Below are 20,156 nucleotides of genomic sequence, written 5' to 3' on the forward strand. Positions count from 1 at the left end.
TAGCAACAACGAGTCCCCAACTCCGCCGCGAACAAAAAGAAAGAGAGAAAGAAAGAGAGAGAAAGAGAAAGAGAGGGGAGTTTGCGCAAACTCCTTCTCTCGTAATGTACTTACTGTATACAAAACCACATTTGTTTTAATACTAATACGAAGAAAGAATTGTACTTTGATTTGATATCGACGTTTTGTGGTGCGAAAACTAATTTAACTGCTCGTTCCTCGTTTTTCCCCCTTGATTTCGTCATAAAATTCAGACACACTTTAACGTTTACTCTTATTTTATCGTAGTCCATTCGCTTCTTTCTGGGTAAGAAAGAGAGAAAGAGGAAGAGGTGAAAGAAGCGCAGAGAGGAAAGAGGCTCAAGAAGGAAAAATGGATTGGGCGGCGGATCCACCCCCGTCTTGGGCGGTCTTTCCTCAACAACCGAACGATTTAAACCATTACCAAGTCGGCGATTTGGTGTTTTGCAAAGCGACGATACGAGCGATTGAACCGTTTTGGCCGGGGAAACTGATCGATCCAATCGAAGCACCGAGTGCGGTGAGAGCGTCGTGCGTTCCGGATGCGGTGTGCGTGATGTTTTACGGCCCGGCGACGATAAAAAAACACGACCGAGACTATTGTTGGGCGGTGAAGGAGCAGTTGGCACCGTTCGACGAGGAAAACGCGCGGACGTGTAAGACGCAGGCGTTGCCGAAACGGATGCGGCCGAGAGCGTTTGAAACCGCGGTGAAGGAGATTGAGAGGGTATATAAGCAGTTTGGGACGGCTAGGTTAGGGTTTGTTGAAGGCGTCGTGATGCCTCAAAATCATTCGGAAGAGGCGCACGAGGAGGAGGACGAGGAGAGAGGCGAGGACGATACAGACGAAGAGGATACGGAGGACGAAGAATACGACGGGACGAACAATCGAAAGAAGAAGAAGAATGCGAAACACGCGTCGTCGACGACGGCTCAAAAGAGGAAATCGGGTGCCGTTGCGGCGAGCACGAGCAGCCACAAGGATAAGAAACCGAAGAAATTGATGAAAAATGGGCTCCAGTGCGCTTCGTGCGGCGTGAGTTGCGCGAGGAAAGAACTCGACGCGAAGCAGTTTTGTTTGCTGTGCGCGAAAATGCACGGCGAGGGGCAATATTGTCCATGCTGTGGAAAAGTTTGGCACTATGCGAACTGTGGGCCGATGATTCAATGCGACACGTGCGAGATGTGGGTGCACGATTTGTGCGATGCGACCGCGGCGGAAATTTTGAAGAAAGAAGCCGACGCACTCAAAGAAGGAAGAGAAGAGGAAGAGATTCCGTATAACTGCCCCACGTGTGCGGCTGGGAAGATTGATAAAGAGGCGATGAAAATTAAAGCCGCGAGACAGGCGCGAGAGGCGGAGTTAGAGAGGAAAAAGTTACTCTCGCAAATACCGAAACTCCCAAAGGCGCTCGCGAAAGTAAAAGATGACGCGATGATGCAATGTGATGACATCGATGTAAACGACACGCACACAGACTTGATTCATCAAAGCGACGCAGGTGACAACAATATTAAAGCGCAAAACGATACGAGAAAGGAGTCAATTCAAGACGAAGGACCTGCTTCCGCCGAGAATCTCAACATGTTTTCGCCGCCTCCAGCTAGAGATGCATCGAAGCTTTCAACGGATGTCAACAACAACAACAACAACAACAACAAAATAAGCTCTCCACCGAGCGCGACGAAAGTTGGAAAGTTACCCAGTCGGCCGAAAACTGCTTGGCAACTCTTCGGTGCTGATTTTACCGCAAAGTACAAAACGGAAAACCATCTGGAGCAAATTTCCAACCACGCGGAGATGTATCGGTTGCAAGGCATGGCCTGGCAGAAACTTTCGGGCTCGGAGAAACAGAGGTACGAGGTGCAGGCGAGCGAAGCGGCGATGAGATTTCGAAATGCGCTTTTAAAAATGCAGAAGAATGGTACTTTACAAGCGAGATTGGCAAAGTCCATCCCTTCCGTAGACGCGAGAGAACAAGAGAAAAAATTGATGTTACAGCAGCAACAGCGCCAAAATAAAACTCACGCGGAAAAAATTATCACCGCGAATATAAAGAAAGCGGAGGAGGAATTAAACGGATTAGAAGAGGATGAGGACGAAGAATCAGTACTACAAGAAGAAAGAGAAGAAAACGCGTTCGAGAAGAAGAATAAGAAGAATTCACAGGAGAAGAAGGAGAAGAAAACGACAAAGTTGACGGAGAAAGACGATGATCAGGACGCAAACTTAAAAACCATATTGGCTGCCAAAGAAGCTCAGCGTGCCGCCGAAAGAAGAGTTGGACTCTCTGGCGTACCGTTTGCGGAGTTTACAAGAAAATCTCGCGTTGATTGGTCGCTAGTTCCTAAAGATCTCAGCGAACGCCCGGAGCGAGTGCAAGTTGTATGCAACGGCGTCAAAGGCGATTTTCTGACGCAAGAGTATCGCGTCGTATGTTTGTGCTCCATGTGCCAAGGCCGCGAAGGTTCTTTGACGGCAACAGAGTTTGAAAAGCACGCCGGAATGGGACAAGCGAAGAAATGGAAAGCATCGTTACGGATGGTTGTTCCGGAACGCATGCCCGTTGGTCGATGGCTCGATGGCGTGCCTGTGAGAAAGTATAAGGAAAGAACAGAAAAGAAAGAGAAGTTTTCAAAGGCAATACCGGAAAAGAACAGAAAAGTAGTGGAGGAAGATCAAGAAATCGAGGATTACAAATCTATTCATATCGCGTGGACGGTGGATCGATGCGCCGTGTGTGACGACGAGCGCGATTTCGATTTCGATCAATTGATCACTTGCGAAGGATGTCAAGTTTCTGTGCATCAAAGTTGCTACGGCGTCCACGAAATTCCAGATCAAGCCGTCGGCTGGTTATGTCGCGCTTGCGAACATACCGGTGGAGTTGTCTCTGAAACTCCCAAGTGTTGCCTTTGTCCAGTTATAGGCGGCGCTTTGAAACCAACTACAGTGGACGGTGTGTGGGCGCATTCGGCGTGCTGCCAATGGATTCCGGAAACCACTGTTTTGGACATCGAAACGATGGAGCCAATCGATAACATAGCTGCCATTCAACGCGAACGATGGGAATTACTGTGCACCATTTGCAAACAACGATGCGGGACGAAAGTGCAGTGTTGTCATCCTGGGTGCTTTTTAGCGTACCATCCGCTGTGCGCCCGAGGCGCTGGTTTGTTCATGGACCAAGGCGACGAGTACGGAAACGCCGACGAAGACCCGGAAGACGATACCATGCACCTAATCAGTTATTGTCATCGACATTGTCGAGTAGACAAGGAACGTCAAAAAATGTATGGATGCGTAGAGGGCATGCGCTACAGCGAAGAAGGAAACGACGGCGTCATCGTCAGTGGACCTTGGATCCAAACTAAAGTCTCAAAGAGAGTTGCAAGAGTGCTTGAAGCCGAAGAAGAAGAACGGAAAAAGCGTGAGCAGCGCGAGCAGGAGAAAATTACGAACAACAGCGATTCAGACCTGTCTGATTCCGAGGGCGACGGTTTGTGCGCGAAATTGCGTCCATACATCCCCAAGGGCCATCCCCGAACGGAAGCCGACATCGACGACGACGACGGCGACGTCGTTAAACCGAAAATCAGAAAGCGATTAATACACGATGACTCTGATGATGAACGTGTGTTCGGCGGCAAAGATTCCGAGGACGAAGATAGTGACGAGGATAACGAAGCGCAAAAAGAAATCGAGGGGCGCGAGAAGAACGAACGAGAGTTGCAGTTAGAAGAAGAGCAGCGCGCGATTCAGAAACGACGCGAGGAAAGGGATCAAGAAAAACGGAGAAAGATTGCGGAAAAGCTCGCCAAGGCTGCCGTGACAAAACCTAAAGCCGAGGCGGAACCAGACGATATCAATGCACCTCCTGTTCTCCCGGGTGGTTTACCGCTGCCTCTAGACAATGTCGGCGACCCGAATTTGCCAAATATTTCTGTTTCGTGTAAATCTACAGTCGGAACTTTCCGTCCAGCTGACACGTATATCAAATGCCACTGCGCGCGGTGTGTGCATATGGTGAGCGATTTCGGAAAGGACGCTCCATCGTTATGGGAAGCCAACAGGTGGGAACACCATTGCGGCATGGGTCACGCGAAAAAATGGAGAATCTCCATTAAAATTTTACCGGAAGGGGGCGATCCGTCGAATCGAACAGAACGAGTCGGGTACGAAACCTTCGGTTCTTATCTGGATGAACATCCACAAATCACCGTCCTGTCTCGAGCCGGCCGGCCTCTCCCGAAAGGGAAGACAAAACACGTCAATCTCGAACGCGACCCGAGCTTGCCACCGCTGCCGAAAAAGAAAGCCGTCTATCCGGTTGGACAACTTGCTCTGAGGAATATTGAAATCGATTTAGATAATTTTGGAAAAAAGGACGACAAGAAGATGACGATTGAAGAGAAAGCCAAAAGTCTGGAAGGCAGGCGCATAGCGATTGACGCTTCTACGGCGACGTTTAAAGAATCTATCTTCGTGAAAGCAACTATCACTGAAGCCGTCGTGACGAGAACGGGGTGCAGACACAGATTAAACTTCGACGACGAAGGTGGCTTGAAAGCGATTAAAACGGACATGCTGTCGCTGAATGATCCAAAGTTTGCTATCAAGTGGTTAAACGGGGAAACCGATGAGACGTTACACCACGACGAGTGGCCGGACCTTTCCTTCATACCCAAAGTTGCCGCATCGAAGGATGAAGATTACACCCAGGAGCGCGCGCATGCGTTGGCAGCGACGGCTAGGAAACCTGGACCTCCAAAGCCTTCGAAACCGTTAGATCCGTCGAAATTCAAAAGCATTTTTGACGACGACGACGAAGAGAGCGACGACGAAGACCGAGAGTGCGAAGCTTGGGTTCAATGCGAAAACGACGATTGTCGAAAGTGGCGAAGAGTACCGCAATCCGTCGCAGAAGCGTTGGCGAAAGACGACGCGGACGTGTGGACGTGCGAGCGGAACCCGGAACCTAGATTCGCAGATTGCGAAATCGAGCAAGAGTTCTTGGACGATGAAATTGATCGACGAATTGAGCTGAAAAAGCCGAAGTTTATGGGCGACGACGACGTGGTGTACGAAAAAGCCAGAGCCGAGAAGCGCCTGAAACGAGAGCAAAGGAAAGAGCTTTTACAAAACAGCTCTAAGATGAAAGATTTGGCTAAGAAAGCTGTGGACGACGACGATGATTCGTGGCATCCAGAGCTCCCAATTGAAGTTTCAGTCGTATGTCGCAACATTATTGGTGAATACAACACTCGAAAGTCCATCATTCGATGTTTGTGTGAAAAATGTCAGCCGACACCCGATGCGCCGCCAGTATATCACGACCCGAAAAAGTACGAAGACCACGCTGGAATGCCATTTTCGAAAAAATGGCGCGTTTCGATTCGTGTTTGCGTTGCTGGTGGTATTTTGATGCCTTTAGGTAAATGGTTGGAAGGATTCGGCGTTCGACTTTCCAAGAGGAAGAAGAAAAAGAAGAACAAAAAAGCAGACGAGAATCAACCGTACGGCATGAAAAAGTTTGGTCAAGGTTTAACTCCGGCACAGTTGCGAGAAATTCAGTTGAACGTGTATAGGCGTTTAGGCGTGCAACCTCCTAAATCGACGGATTTGTTGAAAGCTAAAAATCTAGGTCCACCGCCGAAAACTGGGAAGCGACAGTACGTCGGTTTGCAGCCGTACATCGTGAGAGGCACGCGAGGTGGTTTGCATCGAGCGCTGGTCACCAGTCGGTCGTACACCCCCGAGGAGTGGAGAGAGAAGTACATAAAATCGCAAGCCGCCAGAAAACTCGGCGGCGAGCACGGAGCCAGCGTGCCAAATAAAGGCCCTCTCGAGGGTACTGGCTTATCGTTAAAAGAGCGCATGCTCGAATGTACAAACACGGTCAAGAAACGGTTAACGTTTGGGAAATCGGCCATCCACGGTTGGGGGTTAATTTCAAAAGTTCCAATCAAAGCCGGCGCGATGGTCATCATCTACCGTGGTGAAGCCGTTCGAACTCCCATCGCGGATCTCCGCGAAGCACGTTACGAACGTGACGGTACCGATTGCTATCTCTTACGCGCGGACGACCACACCGTTGTAGATTGCACCAACATGGGGAACATCGCTCGATTTACGAATCATTCCTGCGATCCAAACATGTACACGAAAATCATCAAATCCGGCGGTGAACACCACGTTTGTTTTTTTACACGGGTCGACGTCCCAGCAGGAACGGAAATGACGTACAACTACCGCTTTGAAATAGAAGACGGTAAAGTGCCGTGCTATTGCGCCAGTCATAACTGTCGAGGATATTTAGCGTAAAATAGTAGTAGTAGCAGTAGTAGTAGTAGTAGTAGACAACATACACATCAATACAAATACACAAACATTATACATAAAGACGCTTATTCGTCCTTCTTTATTCCGCGCTTAAACTCTGTTTCATGTAGTCAACCATCAGCTTGTCGTTATCCTTCTCGATTTCAAGTCTCGCCGTGTTCCTCACTTCGTTAAAATCAAACTGACTCTCCGCGTACGCTCTCCTCACCTCGATCAACCTCAAAGCAATCAACCTTAGCTCCGTCTGTTCGCACTCTAACATCTTCTGCAGCCACTCGTTCCCATCTCTCAACGGATTTTCCTCCAGAAACTTCCCGAGCGCGATTGACGTCGGCGTCCCGCCTCCGCCTTCGTTATCGTACCCTTCCTCTTGCGCCAAGACGATTCTGACCGCCACCATGGTGAACAGCGTTTTCAACGCCGAAGCGGCTTTAAATTCAGGGCTCATCCCGCCAAACGCGTCCGTGGGAACGTGCATGCGGCCGTTTGAATCCGTGCCGCCGCCAAAGGATGGTTTTTTCTTCTCTTCCGGGTCGTCGTTGTTGTTGTTGTTGTTATTCGAAGTTGCTTTTACTCGCCGCAGTCGTCGCCGGTTGTTGTCTTTGTCTTTGTTGGTGTTGGTGTCGTTGTTGTCGTAAAAACGACCATCTCTGTTTAAAAAACGTCTCGAACGTAACGTCTTCGTCGTCGTGGTGCTCCCCGCGTGGACCGCGACGAGAGGGGGAGGAGGAGGAGCAGAGAGTGCGCGCATCATCCTGCCTTTATTTATTAAGCCAATGCGCTTGACATTTTTCCCCAAAACAATTGACTCATCAACCGACACGCACTTCGTCTACTGAAAAGGAAAATAAGAATGCGAGATCCATCGGAACTGGGCGTCAGTGATACGAACAACGATGCCAGCACCACCAGAACGGCGGCGGCTGGGAGCAACACGAGTAACAGCGGCGTCTTCGAAGCGACGTATTCTCTCCAAAACGAAGACCACACGTTAGGGAATTGCCTCCGGTACCAACTGAACAAAAACCCCGGCGTTGCACTCGCCGGGTACAGCGTCCCACACCCGATGGAACGGAAAGTGAACGTGAGAGTACAAACGATTCAGCCGCTGACCGCGGATGGGGCCATGCGAGAAGCCCTGTTAGATGTCGTGAGCATTTGCGAGCACGTGACGGAAACGTTCGAGGCTGCTTTGGGAGCCGCCTCTGAAGGAGCAGCTCCAGGCGGGGCGGCGAGAGGAAAAGGGAAAAAGTAGAGAGCGCATTTGTAGAGTAGTATCGTAGGTTAATGACTGATGGTTGTGTATATCACAGAGCGTATTTCTCGCCGCTCGCTTAGCTATATTATTGTATATGTTTGTTCTTCTTTCTCTTTCTTTTGTACGTAAAATTTTCTTCTCGGCGCGGCGGCGCTAAACTTTAAAAAGCAACAAGGACGCCGCCATGATAAGCATGCCTGCAAAGACACAGTTGGTTACAAACTTATCTTTCGGGTCGTACTTGAGCGCCGTTGGCACTAACTCTCGGAGAGATATGTACACCATCATCCCACCGACGATGCCGAAGAGTGTTCCGTACGCTCTCGCGGACATGCTGTTGCCGTGTAAGATCAAATATCCGACTAAACCGCCGATAGGTTCGGTGACGCCGGAGATGAATGACCACCAGAAGCCTTTCCATTTTGAGCCTGTGGCATAGTACACAGGCATAGCGACACATATACCTTCTGGAACGTTGTGAATGGCGATGGCGATGGCTAAAGCGCCTCCTAGTTTTGCATCGGCTAAAGCGGCGATGAACGTGGCCAATCCTTCCGGGAAATTGTGAATACCAATGGCTATCGCGGTGAGTATACCCATGTTCTTCAAAGCCGCGCGATCTTGCGTGTCTAAAGGCGTGTGTGGAATGGACGATAAATCTACATGTTCCAAATCCTGCGTGCTTACGTGGTGTTCGTGGTGTTCGTGGTCGTCCGATACCGGTCCGTGCGTGTGTTCTGGATTGTGTAAACTCGTACTCGCGACGCTCCCATTTTTCTTCCTTTGCATCGTCGGCTGCTGCTTCGCCGCCGTCACCGCGTCCGCCTCTTCTTCCATCAACTCAAACGACATGTCCGACTGACTCTGTTTCCTATTAATATCCGCCAAACCTCTTTCCATCGTCCCAAAATGTTCGTGATCCTCCTCTTGACACGCCGGACAGGACATCACCATCTTATCGCCCGTCCTTTGCTCGTGCACTCTCGCAATCGTATGCACCAACCAATCTAATAAGTACGTAATCGCTATCCCTCCAAAAAAACAAAACGTCGCGTATCTCGTCGCTTCGTCTCTATCTATCCCCTCGATTTCCTCAAATGCGTCCACCGCTTTCACCCCGTATATCTCCCCGAAAGAGACGAATATCATCACCCCGGCGGATACGCCCAACGCGCCGGCGAGAAGTTTCACGTTCGCGTAATCCGCGCAAAACACAAACATAGACCCCACGGTGGTGGATAAACCAGCCATCGTGACCAGGCCAAAAGCCAGGGCGACGTTGCCGTCTGCCGTCGCAACCTGTCGTGTTTACCAGAGAGACAGAAAGTGTGATGAGTTTAACGCGTTTTAGGTCAAATGTATATCAGAGATACGAGAGAGAGAACCGGAGACGAGAAAAGCGCCCCGCCGCGAGAGCGCAAAACAACGAATAAGAAGAAGACCAAGAAGAACGAGAGAGAGAGAGAGAGAGAAGGAGGCAGTGGTCGTCGTCGTCTCGAAAGTCGAGGGTTTAAAATCATCTTACCATTTTTTTGTTGTTTATCTGTGCGTGTGTTTTTATGTGTGACGAGTTCTGTTTCGTAACATGTCTTTTTTGATAAATACTAGTACTACTCTACTACTATTACTACTACTAATACAATACTACAAATTTATTCTTCATTCAACCACTCGTCTCGGTGGACCCTGGCGTATTCGAGCACGACGGGCATTCCATTCACGAACGGTTGGTTCAACAAGACCGAGTACCATCCGAGCAACGGCGCGGCGCCCAAGGAGGAGACCCAGAAGCACGAGTGCGAAGCCGGGTCGAAGTTTTCGCATCTCGATTGGCTCGTGAAGTAGGCTTTCGTCTCGTAAGTCTTGAGGAACTTAGCTGGAGTGGCCTTGACGAGTTGCGGGAGGTCCGCGACGCGTTTGCGACTGGCGATGAGTTCGAGTAAGGTCAAGTAGATGTTCGAGCTGCCGTCGCCGAGGACAAAGTCGCCGATTTTTGCCGCGAGTAACAGTTCGGCGACGAACGCGCGTTCGCGGGTGAATGGGGACCTTTTGTTGCCTTTAGCCTCGTTCATGGAGCTTTCGCGCAAAGCCCAAGCAAAGACGGGGACGTCCAAGTCCATTTCCGCGGCATGTTTGCTAAAAACCAAGATTGGTTTATCGCCGCACAAGAGTATCTCTCCTCGGTCGTACCGTTGGCGAACTTCTTTAATGACTTGACCAGAATCGGTCATGACAAAGATGGTTTTCCAGCATTTTTTCGTGCTTTCTGCGAGTATTTTTAACGCAGAGATGTATCGCGTCACCGCTCGGTAGCCACCAAAGACGTTGTAGTACGGATCCTCTCCTTTCTTGTCCGATTGACGGATTTGAAGGATGACTGTTGGCGAGCGCACTTGGTGGAGGTTCTCAAAGTATCGCTCCGAGAGCATTTCGGTGGTTTCTTTCGTCGGGCGGAGGATAACGCTCGATGTTAACATGGACATGTACATGAAATGCGCTTGACAAGCGGACGAGAAATCGTTGCACCCGAGTTCAAAATTCAGCGCGTGCGAGTGGACAAACGGCGGATCGTATGGTATCACGTCGTACGTCTTCGAGTACTCGTCGTCGTCGCGCGTTCCGGGTAACGGAAGGTTCTCGTACGGATTAAACGTGCGAATAAGAAACTCTTCGGCAATTTCACCTTCGTTTTCGAATGCGCTTGAATAGCCTCGACGATTGATTCGTTGCTCAAACTCGTCGCGTTTGCTGCGCCACTCCGATTCGCTCATCTCTCGGTTCGCTTTCGACGCGACGCCGGCGGCCAACTCCGAGCGAATACTCCGCCAAACGGATGCAGGTATTTGCGAATTTAACGTTTCGGGATCAAATCCTTCGGGCAAAGAATCGCCAAGTAACTCAATGTCCACGCCATCGCATCGACCGTTGTGGCAAATGATAGCGTCCTGATATCCTTTCAACAACTCTTCGTTCACATCTTCGTCTCTGAAATTGAACAAAAGGTTCGGACACGTGTGCATAACGAACGTCATCGCCGCGTTTACCACGTTTTCCCTGTGCGAATCTTCATTTCCACGCTCAAATACGATTGGTTCTCGACTCTCCTTACTTTCCTCGACGGTTCGATCGATCAAATCGCGAATTTTCTCGGTCACCTTTTTTATCCGTTCCACGTGCGAAAAGGAAAACCACTCGGATTGGTCGTAACCTTCCACCGCGTCGCGAACCGTTTCGACAAACTTGTTTATTTTTTCGTGCGGCGCGCCGTGTGAGGTGCTTGGGAACATAATTGGTCCCAAAACTTCAATAGCTGTCGCTAATTTTACCCTAATTTCTCTCTTCGGACTATTCTTCTCGCCCGTCCTCAAAGTGCACTTGGTCAGCGGCATGAACAAATGGTCCATACCAGAATCCCACGGCGGTAAAAAAACTAAAGTTCTCTCTAAACTCGTCGCTAAAACTAACGCGCGCTGCAAATAAATATGCAATCGACACCCCAGCGGACACTGTTCCAAAGGTACGATCAAAAGCTTACTCTCGTCGCAATCCGTCGGAAACTGTAACTTCCTCACGTCTCGCAATACCAATTCCATCGCGCGTTTCGTCCATCGTAAAGTTTTTCTTCTCACTTTCGTCAGCGATACCTTCGGTATTCTCCTCTTCTCCTCTTCTTCCCCTCCTCCACTATTACTACTCCTCTTCACTCTTCCTTGCAAATGATCAATCTTAAACGTTCTCTGCGCCATGCTCTTCTCCAGCTCCTCCTTCCTCTTCTCCTCATCCGCGCCGATACCTCTTCGTATCTCGTCCAGCGTCAGCTGGTTTCCGAAACTATCGAATCTCCACGGTAACAAAGGACCAATCATAGAATGTTTCCTTCCACTCTCCTTATCACCGTCCGTGTACATGTACCGTTCCACTACATCTTTATCCGTCGTTCGGTGTTTCTCTCGCATCATTTTTTCTCGCTTCCCGTCTATCAGTTGGACGCCGTGGGCGGAACGCTCGAACAGCATCTCTCCCTCTTCATCATAATCATCGTTATCATCATTAACTCTCTCTTCGCGAGAATAATAATCCGTGTACTCGTACTCGCCGTCGTCATCATCGTGCTCTTCTTCTTCGAAAGAAGCCGGTGGTTTTCCGTCGTCTCCGTTTCCCTTAATACTAAAGTTTTCTCCTCCGCCTTCTCTTCGCGAGGACGATGCGGAAACGAAATGTTTCGTCAAAGAAAACTCGTCGCCTTCGAACGCGTTCGTTTTCGTCATCGTAAACAACAACAACAAAGCGGGAAAGAGGAGGACAAAGGGAGGAAGGCGACGGCGCGAGGAAAACATAATACGTGTCGTCGTCGTTTACGTCGCGTCTTTGATTCTTTTAAGTGAAGGAATTTCAAGTGTTTCTTAAACTCTTTAGAGCTTTGATTTTAAAACGCTGATGTGTGCGTGTGCGAGAACGTTGTACACTTTATTTCCAACAGACCAACACTAAATTCTCTAAAGCTAGAGCTACGGTAAGCATCTTTCTCGATGGGTTGTTACTCACTTGGAGGCAGCGAGCTTCCTTCGATCTTCTTTGAGTTGCTGCAGGCGTTTCTCGATCGTGACGAGTAAAGGCGCGTACACGTCCTTGGCGATGTCGATTCCGTTGTTCTTGCCTCCTGCGCTCGAGGAGCGTATTCTTCGCGTTTTCGCGGGCGTCGCCGGCGCTGATTTGGAATAGTTGCGATTTAAGTTGGTGTCTCTTTTTAGACGCTCGAATTGGTCGCGGTCTGTGTCGTTTTGACCATCTTCGTCGTTCGCGTTTGAGTTTGCTTTGTCTTTGGAAGAAGGATTGGCGTTTTCTTTGTTAGACGACGACGTCCACATCGCTTGCTCTTCCATGAGCGTCATGAGCTTGTCGTTCTTCGCCGTCTCTATGTGGACGAGTTTTTCCTTATTCGACACTTCTTCGCGAAGTTTATGTTCCGTTTGTAACATTTGCTCCAAATCGCGTTCGATTGAGTCCAAGTGTTCGTCTCGGGAGTCGATTTCTTCCAACAAAGCGTCTCTTTGCATTTGCAACTGTTCGATGACTTCTTGCTGTGCGACAATCTCATCGTCGGCTTCGGTGAGCAGAATGCCGAGTTCTTTCGTTTTACTCACGTGTTCGCGCGCGAGACTTTCGAGCCGCTCGATTTTATAATCTAAAGCATTTTTGACGCGCTCGATGGTTTCCTCGAAGAACGTTTCGTCGTCGAACATCTGGTCTTCTTCCCGTAAGGATTCCTCCAACGCTTCTTCGTCCGTCAATCGCGATTTGGCTTTACGCGAACGGCGAAAGGGAGACTCGGGGACTAAGCTTCTCGCGCTCTCGTTCCCATAGTTCTGCTCCTTTTCGTCGTCGGCTTCTAGCGTCGTCATTTTCTCTACCAATCGCGCGACGATATCAACCGTCTCGCGCAAATTCTTCACCTTCCTTCGTTCTTCCAACAAGGATTTCGCCAACGTCCTAGTCTTTTCTTCGCCGACGACGATGGCGTTTTCCAACTCGTCCGCTTCAGATTCTACTTTATCTGCCATCGATTTCGTCTTTTCCGATAAGTTTTTAAAAACAGCAATTTGCTCTTTTGATTGGTGCAACGCTTCGGCGAGGTGTTCGTTTTTGCGCCTTTCGGCGTGAAGTTCGGCGATGAGCGCGGCGTCGGCTTTCGTCTGCTTCTCGCTTCCTCCAAACTCCTCGTTGTCGTTTGCGTCGTCGTCGTCGCTTTCTCTTCGATCGTTTCCTTCTTCTCCTTGCTGCCGCTGTTGCTCCTCGCTTGCCTTTAAATCTTGACGCAAAGCCATGATCGTATACTCCGCGTCGCGTAACTCCTCTTCAAACTCCAACGCTTTGTTTTCTGCGACTCTCTGCTTCGCGATGGCCTGGTCGCGTTCACGTCGCATGGCGTCTCTGGCGCTTTTTAAAACATCTCGTTCACTCACGTCATGTTCGTTTTCCTTCTCGCGTTCTTCTTCTTTTTCTATTTGTGGTGCTAACTCTACCTCCATCGTGTTCTCTTTTTCTTTTTCCTCGACGGTTTCTTTACTTCTCGTTTCCGGCACTATGCTCGCGTACGCTCTCAAAGTTTCCTCCGCCGTCGTCGCTCTTAATCCCGCTTTTCTCGTCGTCTCCTCCAATTCTTCCGAGCGTTTACGCTCTTCGATCAACATCTCGTTCGTTTCCAACAAACTCTCTCGCAAAGCTTCGATTTCCTCCTCTCTTTCCTCGAGCAGCAGGAGATTCTGTCGATGTTGTTCTTCGCTCTCTCGCGCCTCTTCCATAAACGTCCCTCTCGTTTTTTGCGCATCCTCTTCGTGTCGTGGTATTTCCGTCTTCGCTTCTCCTCCTGCTTTGTTGTCTTCAATTCGCATCTCTCCTCCTCCTCCTCCTTCTTCTTCTTTAACTTCTTCTTCTTCATTCGGTGGAAACTTTTTATCATCGTCGCACACCCCAACGATTGGAACCGTCTTCTCTTCGACGTCACCACCACCATCGACGACGCCGCTCGCCGCGAGAGGAGGAGGAGGAGGAGGCGAACACGCGACTCCTTTTCCTCCTTCTTCAACGTCTTTCTTCTTCTTCTTCTTCTTCTGATTTCGATACGCATCTAAACGCGCTCGGCCTTTCTCTCTCGCATTCGAAGAAGCAGAAGCAGTCGTCGCGGAAGAACTCATCGTGCGAAACGGACGATGCGCGTTGGAACAAAGTTACCACGTTCTGCAGACTTTACGCATCTCAGACAGAGACAACATCATCTCTGCTCGTTAGTATTACACACATTGGGGGATAAAAAAAATTGAAGAAAACACGGAGAAAAAAAAACCAACTGTCGTCACAGTTTTCACGTTTAGGGTCAAACCCTAATTTGTGCCACTTTATCCAAACGCGAGCTTTTTTCTCTCTTCTTCCTCCCGTTGTGTCTTCAGAAGATTGAAGAAGCGTTTGCGTGCGCGCGAGAGATACGACGACGCGGAGAAAGAGCGAGAGAGATAAGAGAGAGAGAGTTATTCTTTACGATCGTCTCGGGTTTTAATTTGTTGCGGTTGAGAGAATATATATATGCACGGTATTATGTCGGAAGCTTCTTTGATGATGCGGGGAGGAGGATGCGCGTGGAAAGGAACCAACAACGCGCGAACGACGACGAGCGCGACGTGCGAGAACGGACGAAGAGCGTTTAACAACCTCCTCGCGCAAAAACAGAAGCAGAGAAGATCACCCAACGCTACTGTTAAGAAGAAGAACAACAAAGCGTTCATTTCGTCGGTGGCTGTTGCGGCGGAGGATTCGACGCAAGTCGCCAACGAAATACCCGCGAAAGGAACGAAATACGAAAGGGAGAACGCAATCGCGTTGGATGCCGTGCGCATAGCGTCCACGATTTGCGATAAAGTGCAAGCGCAACTGATGCGGATGGATGAAAAGTCCATCACGAAAGGGGATAAATCGTTGGTGACGTTGGCGGATTACGCGGCGCAAGCGGTCATCGCGTGGAGAATAGGGCAGGATGAACCGGATATGAAGTTTCTCGGGGAAGAAGACGCGGACGCGTTAGTGAATGGTGGCGAAGACGGGAAGGAAGTTTTGGGGAAGATTACGATTTTAGTGAACGAGGCTATTCATTTGTTTTATCCTGAGGCGAAAGAGTTGACCGACGACGACGTGGTGGCGTTAATCGATAAAGGGAAAGGCGAGGGAGGTCCAGAAGGAAGGCATTGGATCTTAGACCCGGTGGATGGGACGCTTGGGTTCGTGAGAGGCGATCAGTACGCCATCGCGTTGGCGCTCATGGACCAAGGCAAGTTGGTTTTAGGCGCCATGGGTTGTCCGAACATGCCAAAAAGCGGGGACGTTTTGGAGTTTAACGACGCGTATTCTTACGGGTTTTCGCCGAGGACGGTGTCGAAAATGTTGGCTGGAGGTTCGAGTGCGAAAACGGATTGGTATAAAGGGTGTGTGTTTACCGCGGTGAGGGGAAACGGGTGCTGGATGTGGCCGACGTCACCAGATGTCAAAGTAAGTCCAACGAAAGTGCACGTGTCGTCTGCGTTTGACCCGCGGAAGGCGCGCTTTTGCGAGCCAGTGATGAAAGCAAACTCCAGTCAAGGTTTCACTGCCTCAGTCGCGGATAACTTGGGCATCGAATCCAAACCGTTGCGGATATACTCGCAAGTGAAATACGGCTCCGTCGCTCGCGCCGACGCCGACGTGTTCATGAAATTCCCGAAAGCTGAATACCGAGAAAAGGTGTGGGACCACGCCGGCGGCGTCATCCTCGTCGAAGAAGCCGGCGGCGTCGTCTCAGACGCCGGTGGCGTGCCTCTCGATTTCAGTAAAGGGAGGTACTTGGAATTGGATCGGGGCATCGTCGCGGCGAGTTCCGCGTTACACGAAAAGTTGATGCAAGCCATTCAAATGAGTTGGGATAGCGCCGCGCTTTAATAAAAACGTATACGCGCTACGCCACGCCGCGAGAAAGAAAGAAAGAAAGAAAGAAAGAAAGAAACGTGTTGTGTTAAAAAAGTCATCATCATCCGTTGTATTTAAAAAAACTATATAATCAATATTGATATTCTTTGCTTTCTGCTTCATCGCCGAGTCGTTCGTCTCGCGCGTTCTGTTTTCTTTTGATCCATTTCAGTGAATGTGGGCACCCTCCAGTGTGAGTACAAATTACGTACGAGGGGAAAATTCTTCAGATTCACGCGCACTCTTCCAACGCACATAAAGTACACTCAAACGAGCGAAACATGCCACCAACAACCCTCTCAATCGTGAAATCTCTCGTCAAACCAATCGCTTCAGACGACGAGACCGTGAATACTCGCGCGAATCGGTACCCGATCTCCACTTTAATCGTTTTCATCCATCACATCTCCGCGTTGGAATCCGTCTACTCCAAAAAAAGCAACCGAGAAATCCCGCTTCGTAAACTCAAAGTCAGCGATCACACGTTCGACGACGGGAACGTAAACATGATTTTATGGCGAGAACGAGCGGGAAACATCGAAACGTTTCACGTCGGGGACGTGGTTTTAGTGCAAAACGCCCACGCGAGGTTCAATCCGTTCAAGAACGAGATGGAAATTAGTGTCAGTGGTGAGAACGCGTCTGGCGTGTTTCGAACGATCGTGAGGCGCGAAGCGTTTTACGGGAACAAAACGATCGAGGAGATGCGCGAGAGAGTGGTTCCTGTACATCGAAAGTTCGGCACGACGGACGATAACGCGACCAGGGATGCGGTTTTGACCGTGTGCGCGTGGGTGTACGGGGAGAAGATATCTTTTTTGTACCATTTGAAAGAGAGGATGGATTTCTTGGGTGCCAGCTTTCGTCCTCCGCCTCCTCGCGCGTCGTCGAAGAGGAGAGCGGGGGAGGAGGAGGAGGAGGAGGAGGAGGAAGAAAAGGAGGAGTTTGAGATGCACCATCAACAACAACGAACGAGCTTTGTAAAAAGATTCAAGAGAACTTTATTGGAAGAGTACGTTGGAGTTATTTTGGACGTTTCCTTCGTCAAGTCCTCGTTCGGTGACGCGTTCAACGGGAAGTACGTCAGGCCGGTCTTGACGCTTTCGAGACGACCGGTGGATCGACAAAGGAACGAGCAGTTGTTGCAACGACGACTGACTTTATCGAAACCGACAGAGTCGCCGCAGGTGCTAAATAGATTGGCATGTTTTGATAACATGCTCATTGGAGATCAATCGCCAACACTTGGTAAGCGACCGGGTGATGATTTTACGAACTTTATCGAGGCGACGTTATCGGCGGCGCCGAAACGCGAGGCGAAGGATTTGGCCGAAAGCGTGTATAAAATCGGGAGGTGCGTAGAGCTGAGAGACTTTGCAATCGCGGAAGTTTTGAACGGGAACGAACGAAAAACGAGCCGCAGTTGTGTGCAAAACAATAAAGAAGACGAAGTTGACAACTTCGGTTCCTCGGAAGAAATCGTGAAAAAGCTCGTTTTCGTGGACACGATTTCCACCGTTCGAGTGTTGGATCCGAACAAAGATCCGCGCGCGAGGAAAGTCATGACGGTGGTTGGCGAAACACACAGAAGGTTGAGCTTTGAAGTTGAGAACGTCTCCGAAATATTCCAAGACATCAACGAGAGAACTTTTCAAGAGTTTACGGATAATTACGACGAAGAAGACGAACGCGTGTACGGACGAGAGGTCGTCGAAGAGAAACGCAGAGAATGTGTGAAAGCGGCGATGGAAAAGAAACATAAAGAGATGTTGTTGTCGAAAACGAGGAAGAGAGTCGCCGCGATGATGATGACTGAGACGCAAAACACGACGCACTCCATCGCGGAGATGTTTGAAAGCGTGAATAATAATAACGCGAACGTCATCAATCGTCCCGTCTTGTACGAAGATGGTACGACAAACAGGCGTCGACTGTTACCGCCGTTCGTCGAGTTCAAAGCAGTCGTAAAATACGTGGAATTTGAACGCGACGTTACGAATTCGCGGTCATCTCCATCGTCGTCTTCAGCTGAGTGCCAAAGAAAGCAGCGTAAGAAATCCATAACGAATAGCGCGAAGAAATCCATCTTATCCGCAGATGGCGTCATGCGCGTGCCTGGATTGAAAAACGGCACGAAGAGCGTTTCGGAAATCGCGAGTGAACTCGTCCAAGTGGCATGCGCCACTTGCGAGAACAAACTCCACAAAGACAAAGAGGACGTGTACGAGTATTGCAAACACTGTCCAGCGGGTAAACTTTCGAGTGCCAACGTCAACAAGTCGAGAACGAAGTGCGTGTTCAAACCGCTCGTTTTGGGTCTCGAAGACGCTAAAGGCGATTGCATTCGAGGTAAAATCCCACCTTCGCTCGTTTCCGATTTGGTATTTTTTCAAAAACCGGAAGATATTTCGGACGGAAACACGGACGTAATGCTGAGAAGCCGCTCGGAAACCATTGCGATTGGTGCGTTGCGGGCGTTGATGGCGGGTAAACGAAACTCACCGTTTACTTTTACCGCGAAAATGCCAAAATCCGACGAGAACGGTTGGGTCGTTCGAGGAGATGAAATTGAAATTGTGCGTTTCGATAGCTGCTTGACGCCGTCGAACTCTTTAGAAGAAGAAGAAACAGAAGAAGAAGAAGAAGAAACAGAATAGTTTGAAGTGTATACATATTTATGCAACAACGGTACTACATACATTCGCACTTGAGGAATAAATAATCTGATTCAGAACCTTTGCGCGCGAGTGCACAAATTCTAAATCGATGTGTGCTTGAGTGAATTTGGTCGTGGCGACTGTCGTATTTTCTTCGTCCTCGGGGTCAACGAGAACGTTCCGGTCTTTTTGTTTTTGCGCTTCAGGGCAAGAAAGATTACACCGACTGGATAAATTATCTATCGCCGCGTATATTAGTGCCAAAGACTTTTCGGTCATCATTCTTTTTGCGATTTGCGCTTTGGCCGTTTCGATCTCTCGTTTGCTCTCTATTGTCGTCTCTTTTTGCTTTTCGCGCAAGGTAAGCACGGCTGATTTTTCACTCTCTATAGTTTCTTTGATAACTTTTTTATGTTCCGAGAACTTCTCGAACACCTCCTCTGAAGCGCTCGAGGCGTATTCCTTCCTCGCGCGTAAAGAATCGTTCACATCTTTCAGAGTCGCGTGTCGGAAAAGAATATCGGCAATGTCTTCAAATTTCCTACCGCCGTCATCGCCGTCGCCGCCGCCTCGCGCCTCGTCCTCGTCCTCGTTTTCGCTCGGTGCGATAGTAGTCTCTAAATCTGCCGACGTCGACCCAAAACTTATTCTTCCATCTGACGACGAGTCTTCGCGTCTTCCGTGTCCACAACACGCTCTCAGAAACTCCAACACGCTCGACAACGCCCGATTCTTCCTCTCGCACCGTCTCCTCCGCCGCCCGAATGAACTCGCCTCCCTCCTCAACGCCACGAGAACCTCGTTTTCTAAAACCCAGCGCTCCATCTTACTCTCCTTCGCGCTTTCCATCGCTTTCTGCATCTTTCGTTCGTTCTCTCTCGCAAAGTTCTCAAATTTTGTGCAATCGCGATGCAAACTCTCCTGCGCTTGCAACAAAATCCCCTCGCGTTCGTCCAACCGTTTCGTCGTCTTTTCGCACTCAAAAATCGTTCGTTGCAATTTCATCGCGATCGCATCGAGCTCTCGGTTCTTTTCCAAGAGAACCGTAGAGGTTGTCGAGCACGTTCCCACTTCGTCTTCATCGTCGTCTTCTTCATCGTGGCTTTCGTCGTGGTCCAAGAAAATCTCCTCCTCTTCCTCTTCATCGTCCTCGTCCTCTCTCAACCGAGTAGGTTTCGTCACGAACGCAAAAGGGCCGTCGTGGTCGTTGTTCTCCTCTTCATCCTTATCCTCTTCCTCTCGGACGAGTCGACGAGGACGATAACGCTCGAAAGATGATTTCGCGGAATACATGTACGCGTACCTCTCCCGACGCGCTGCTCTCTGATGCCAAACCAAAGACGTTTTAAATGACAGAGTCAACGCTTAAAAATTACCTAATTTTAGG

The 20,156-nt window shown here is 49.5% G+C and overlaps 9 protein-coding genes across 9 annotated transcripts; 4 read left to right on the plus strand and 5 right to left on the minus strand.

The window, feature by feature from the left end:
* Nucleotides 1–373: 373 nt before the first annotated feature.
* Bathy06g02690 (predicted protein) lies at nucleotides 374–6,346 on the plus strand (the record flags this gene model as incomplete). The annotated part of the gene is made up of 1 exon (XM_007512682.1): nucleotides 374–6,346. The coding sequence occupies one exon, from the start codon at nucleotides 374–376 to the stop codon at nucleotides 6,344–6,346; it is 5,973 nt and encodes a 1,990-aa protein (XP_007512744.1).
* A 97-nt stretch (nucleotides 6,347–6,443) lies between these two features.
* Bathy06g02700 (predicted protein) lies at nucleotides 6,444–7,115 on the minus strand (the record flags this gene model as incomplete). The annotated part of the gene is made up of 1 exon (XM_007512446.1): nucleotides 6,444–7,115. The coding sequence occupies one exon, from the start codon at nucleotides 7,113–7,115 to the stop codon at nucleotides 6,444–6,446; it is 672 nt and encodes a 223-aa protein (XP_007512508.1).
* A 102-nt stretch (nucleotides 7,116–7,217) lies between these two features.
* Nucleotides 7,218–7,619, plus strand: Bathy06g02710 (predicted protein; the record flags this gene model as incomplete). The annotated part of the gene is made up of 1 exon (XM_007512554.1): nucleotides 7,218–7,619. One exon carries the CDS (start codon nucleotides 7,218–7,220, stop codon nucleotides 7,617–7,619), a length of 402 nt encoding a protein of 133 aa, XP_007512616.1.
* Nucleotides 7,620–7,775: 156 nt separating this feature from the next.
* Bathy06g02720 (zinc transporter ZupT) lies at nucleotides 7,776–8,873 on the minus strand (the record flags this gene model as incomplete). The annotated part of the gene is made up of 1 exon (XM_007512495.1): nucleotides 7,776–8,873. One exon carries the CDS (start codon nucleotides 8,871–8,873, stop codon nucleotides 7,776–7,778), a length of 1,098 nt encoding a protein of 365 aa, XP_007512557.1.
* Nucleotides 8,874–9,274: 401 nt separating this feature from the next.
* On the minus strand, nucleotides 9,275–11,890 carry Bathy06g02730 (predicted protein; the record flags this gene model as incomplete). The annotated part of the gene is made up of 1 exon (XM_007512671.1): nucleotides 9,275–11,890. The coding sequence occupies one exon, from the start codon at nucleotides 11,888–11,890 to the stop codon at nucleotides 9,275–9,277; it is 2,616 nt and encodes an 871-aa protein (XP_007512733.1).
* A 273-nt stretch (nucleotides 11,891–12,163) lies between these two features.
* Nucleotides 12,164–14,317, minus strand: Bathy06g02740 (unknown protein; the record flags this gene model as incomplete). The annotated part of the gene is made up of 1 exon (XM_007512482.1): nucleotides 12,164–14,317. The coding sequence occupies one exon, from the start codon at nucleotides 14,315–14,317 to the stop codon at nucleotides 12,164–12,166; it is 2,154 nt and encodes a 717-aa protein (XP_007512544.1).
* A 397-nt stretch (nucleotides 14,318–14,714) lies between these two features.
* Nucleotides 14,715–16,085, plus strand: Bathy06g02750 (predicted protein; the record flags this gene model as incomplete). Its single annotated transcript, XM_007512687.1, has 1 exon — nucleotides 14,715–16,085. The coding sequence occupies one exon, from the start codon at nucleotides 14,715–14,717 to the stop codon at nucleotides 16,083–16,085; it is 1,371 nt and encodes a 456-aa protein (XP_007512749.1).
* A 308-nt stretch (nucleotides 16,086–16,393) lies between these two features.
* Bathy06g02760 (unknown protein) lies at nucleotides 16,394–18,769 on the plus strand (the record flags this gene model as incomplete). The annotated part of the gene is made up of 1 exon (XM_007512552.1): nucleotides 16,394–18,769. The coding sequence occupies one exon, from the start codon at nucleotides 16,394–16,396 to the stop codon at nucleotides 18,767–18,769; it is 2,376 nt and encodes a 791-aa protein (XP_007512614.1).
* Nucleotides 18,770–18,840: 71 nt separating this feature from the next.
* On the minus strand, nucleotides 18,841–20,062 carry Bathy06g02770 (unknown protein; the record flags this gene model as incomplete). Its single annotated transcript, XM_007512644.1, has 2 exons — nucleotides 18,841–18,847; nucleotides 18,993–20,062. The coding sequence occupies 2 exons, from the start codon at nucleotides 20,060–20,062 to the stop codon at nucleotides 18,841–18,843; spliced, it is 1,077 nt and encodes a 358-aa protein (XP_007512706.1).
* Between the last annotated feature and the right edge of the window lie 94 nt (nucleotides 20,063–20,156).

This window comes from Bathycoccus prasinos, assembly GCF_002220235.1.
Source record: "Bathycoccus prasinos genomic : Chromosome_6".
In the NCBI taxonomy this organism is placed as follows: Eukaryota; Viridiplantae; Chlorophyta; class Mamiellophyceae; order Mamiellales; family Bathycoccaceae; genus Bathycoccus; species Bathycoccus prasinos.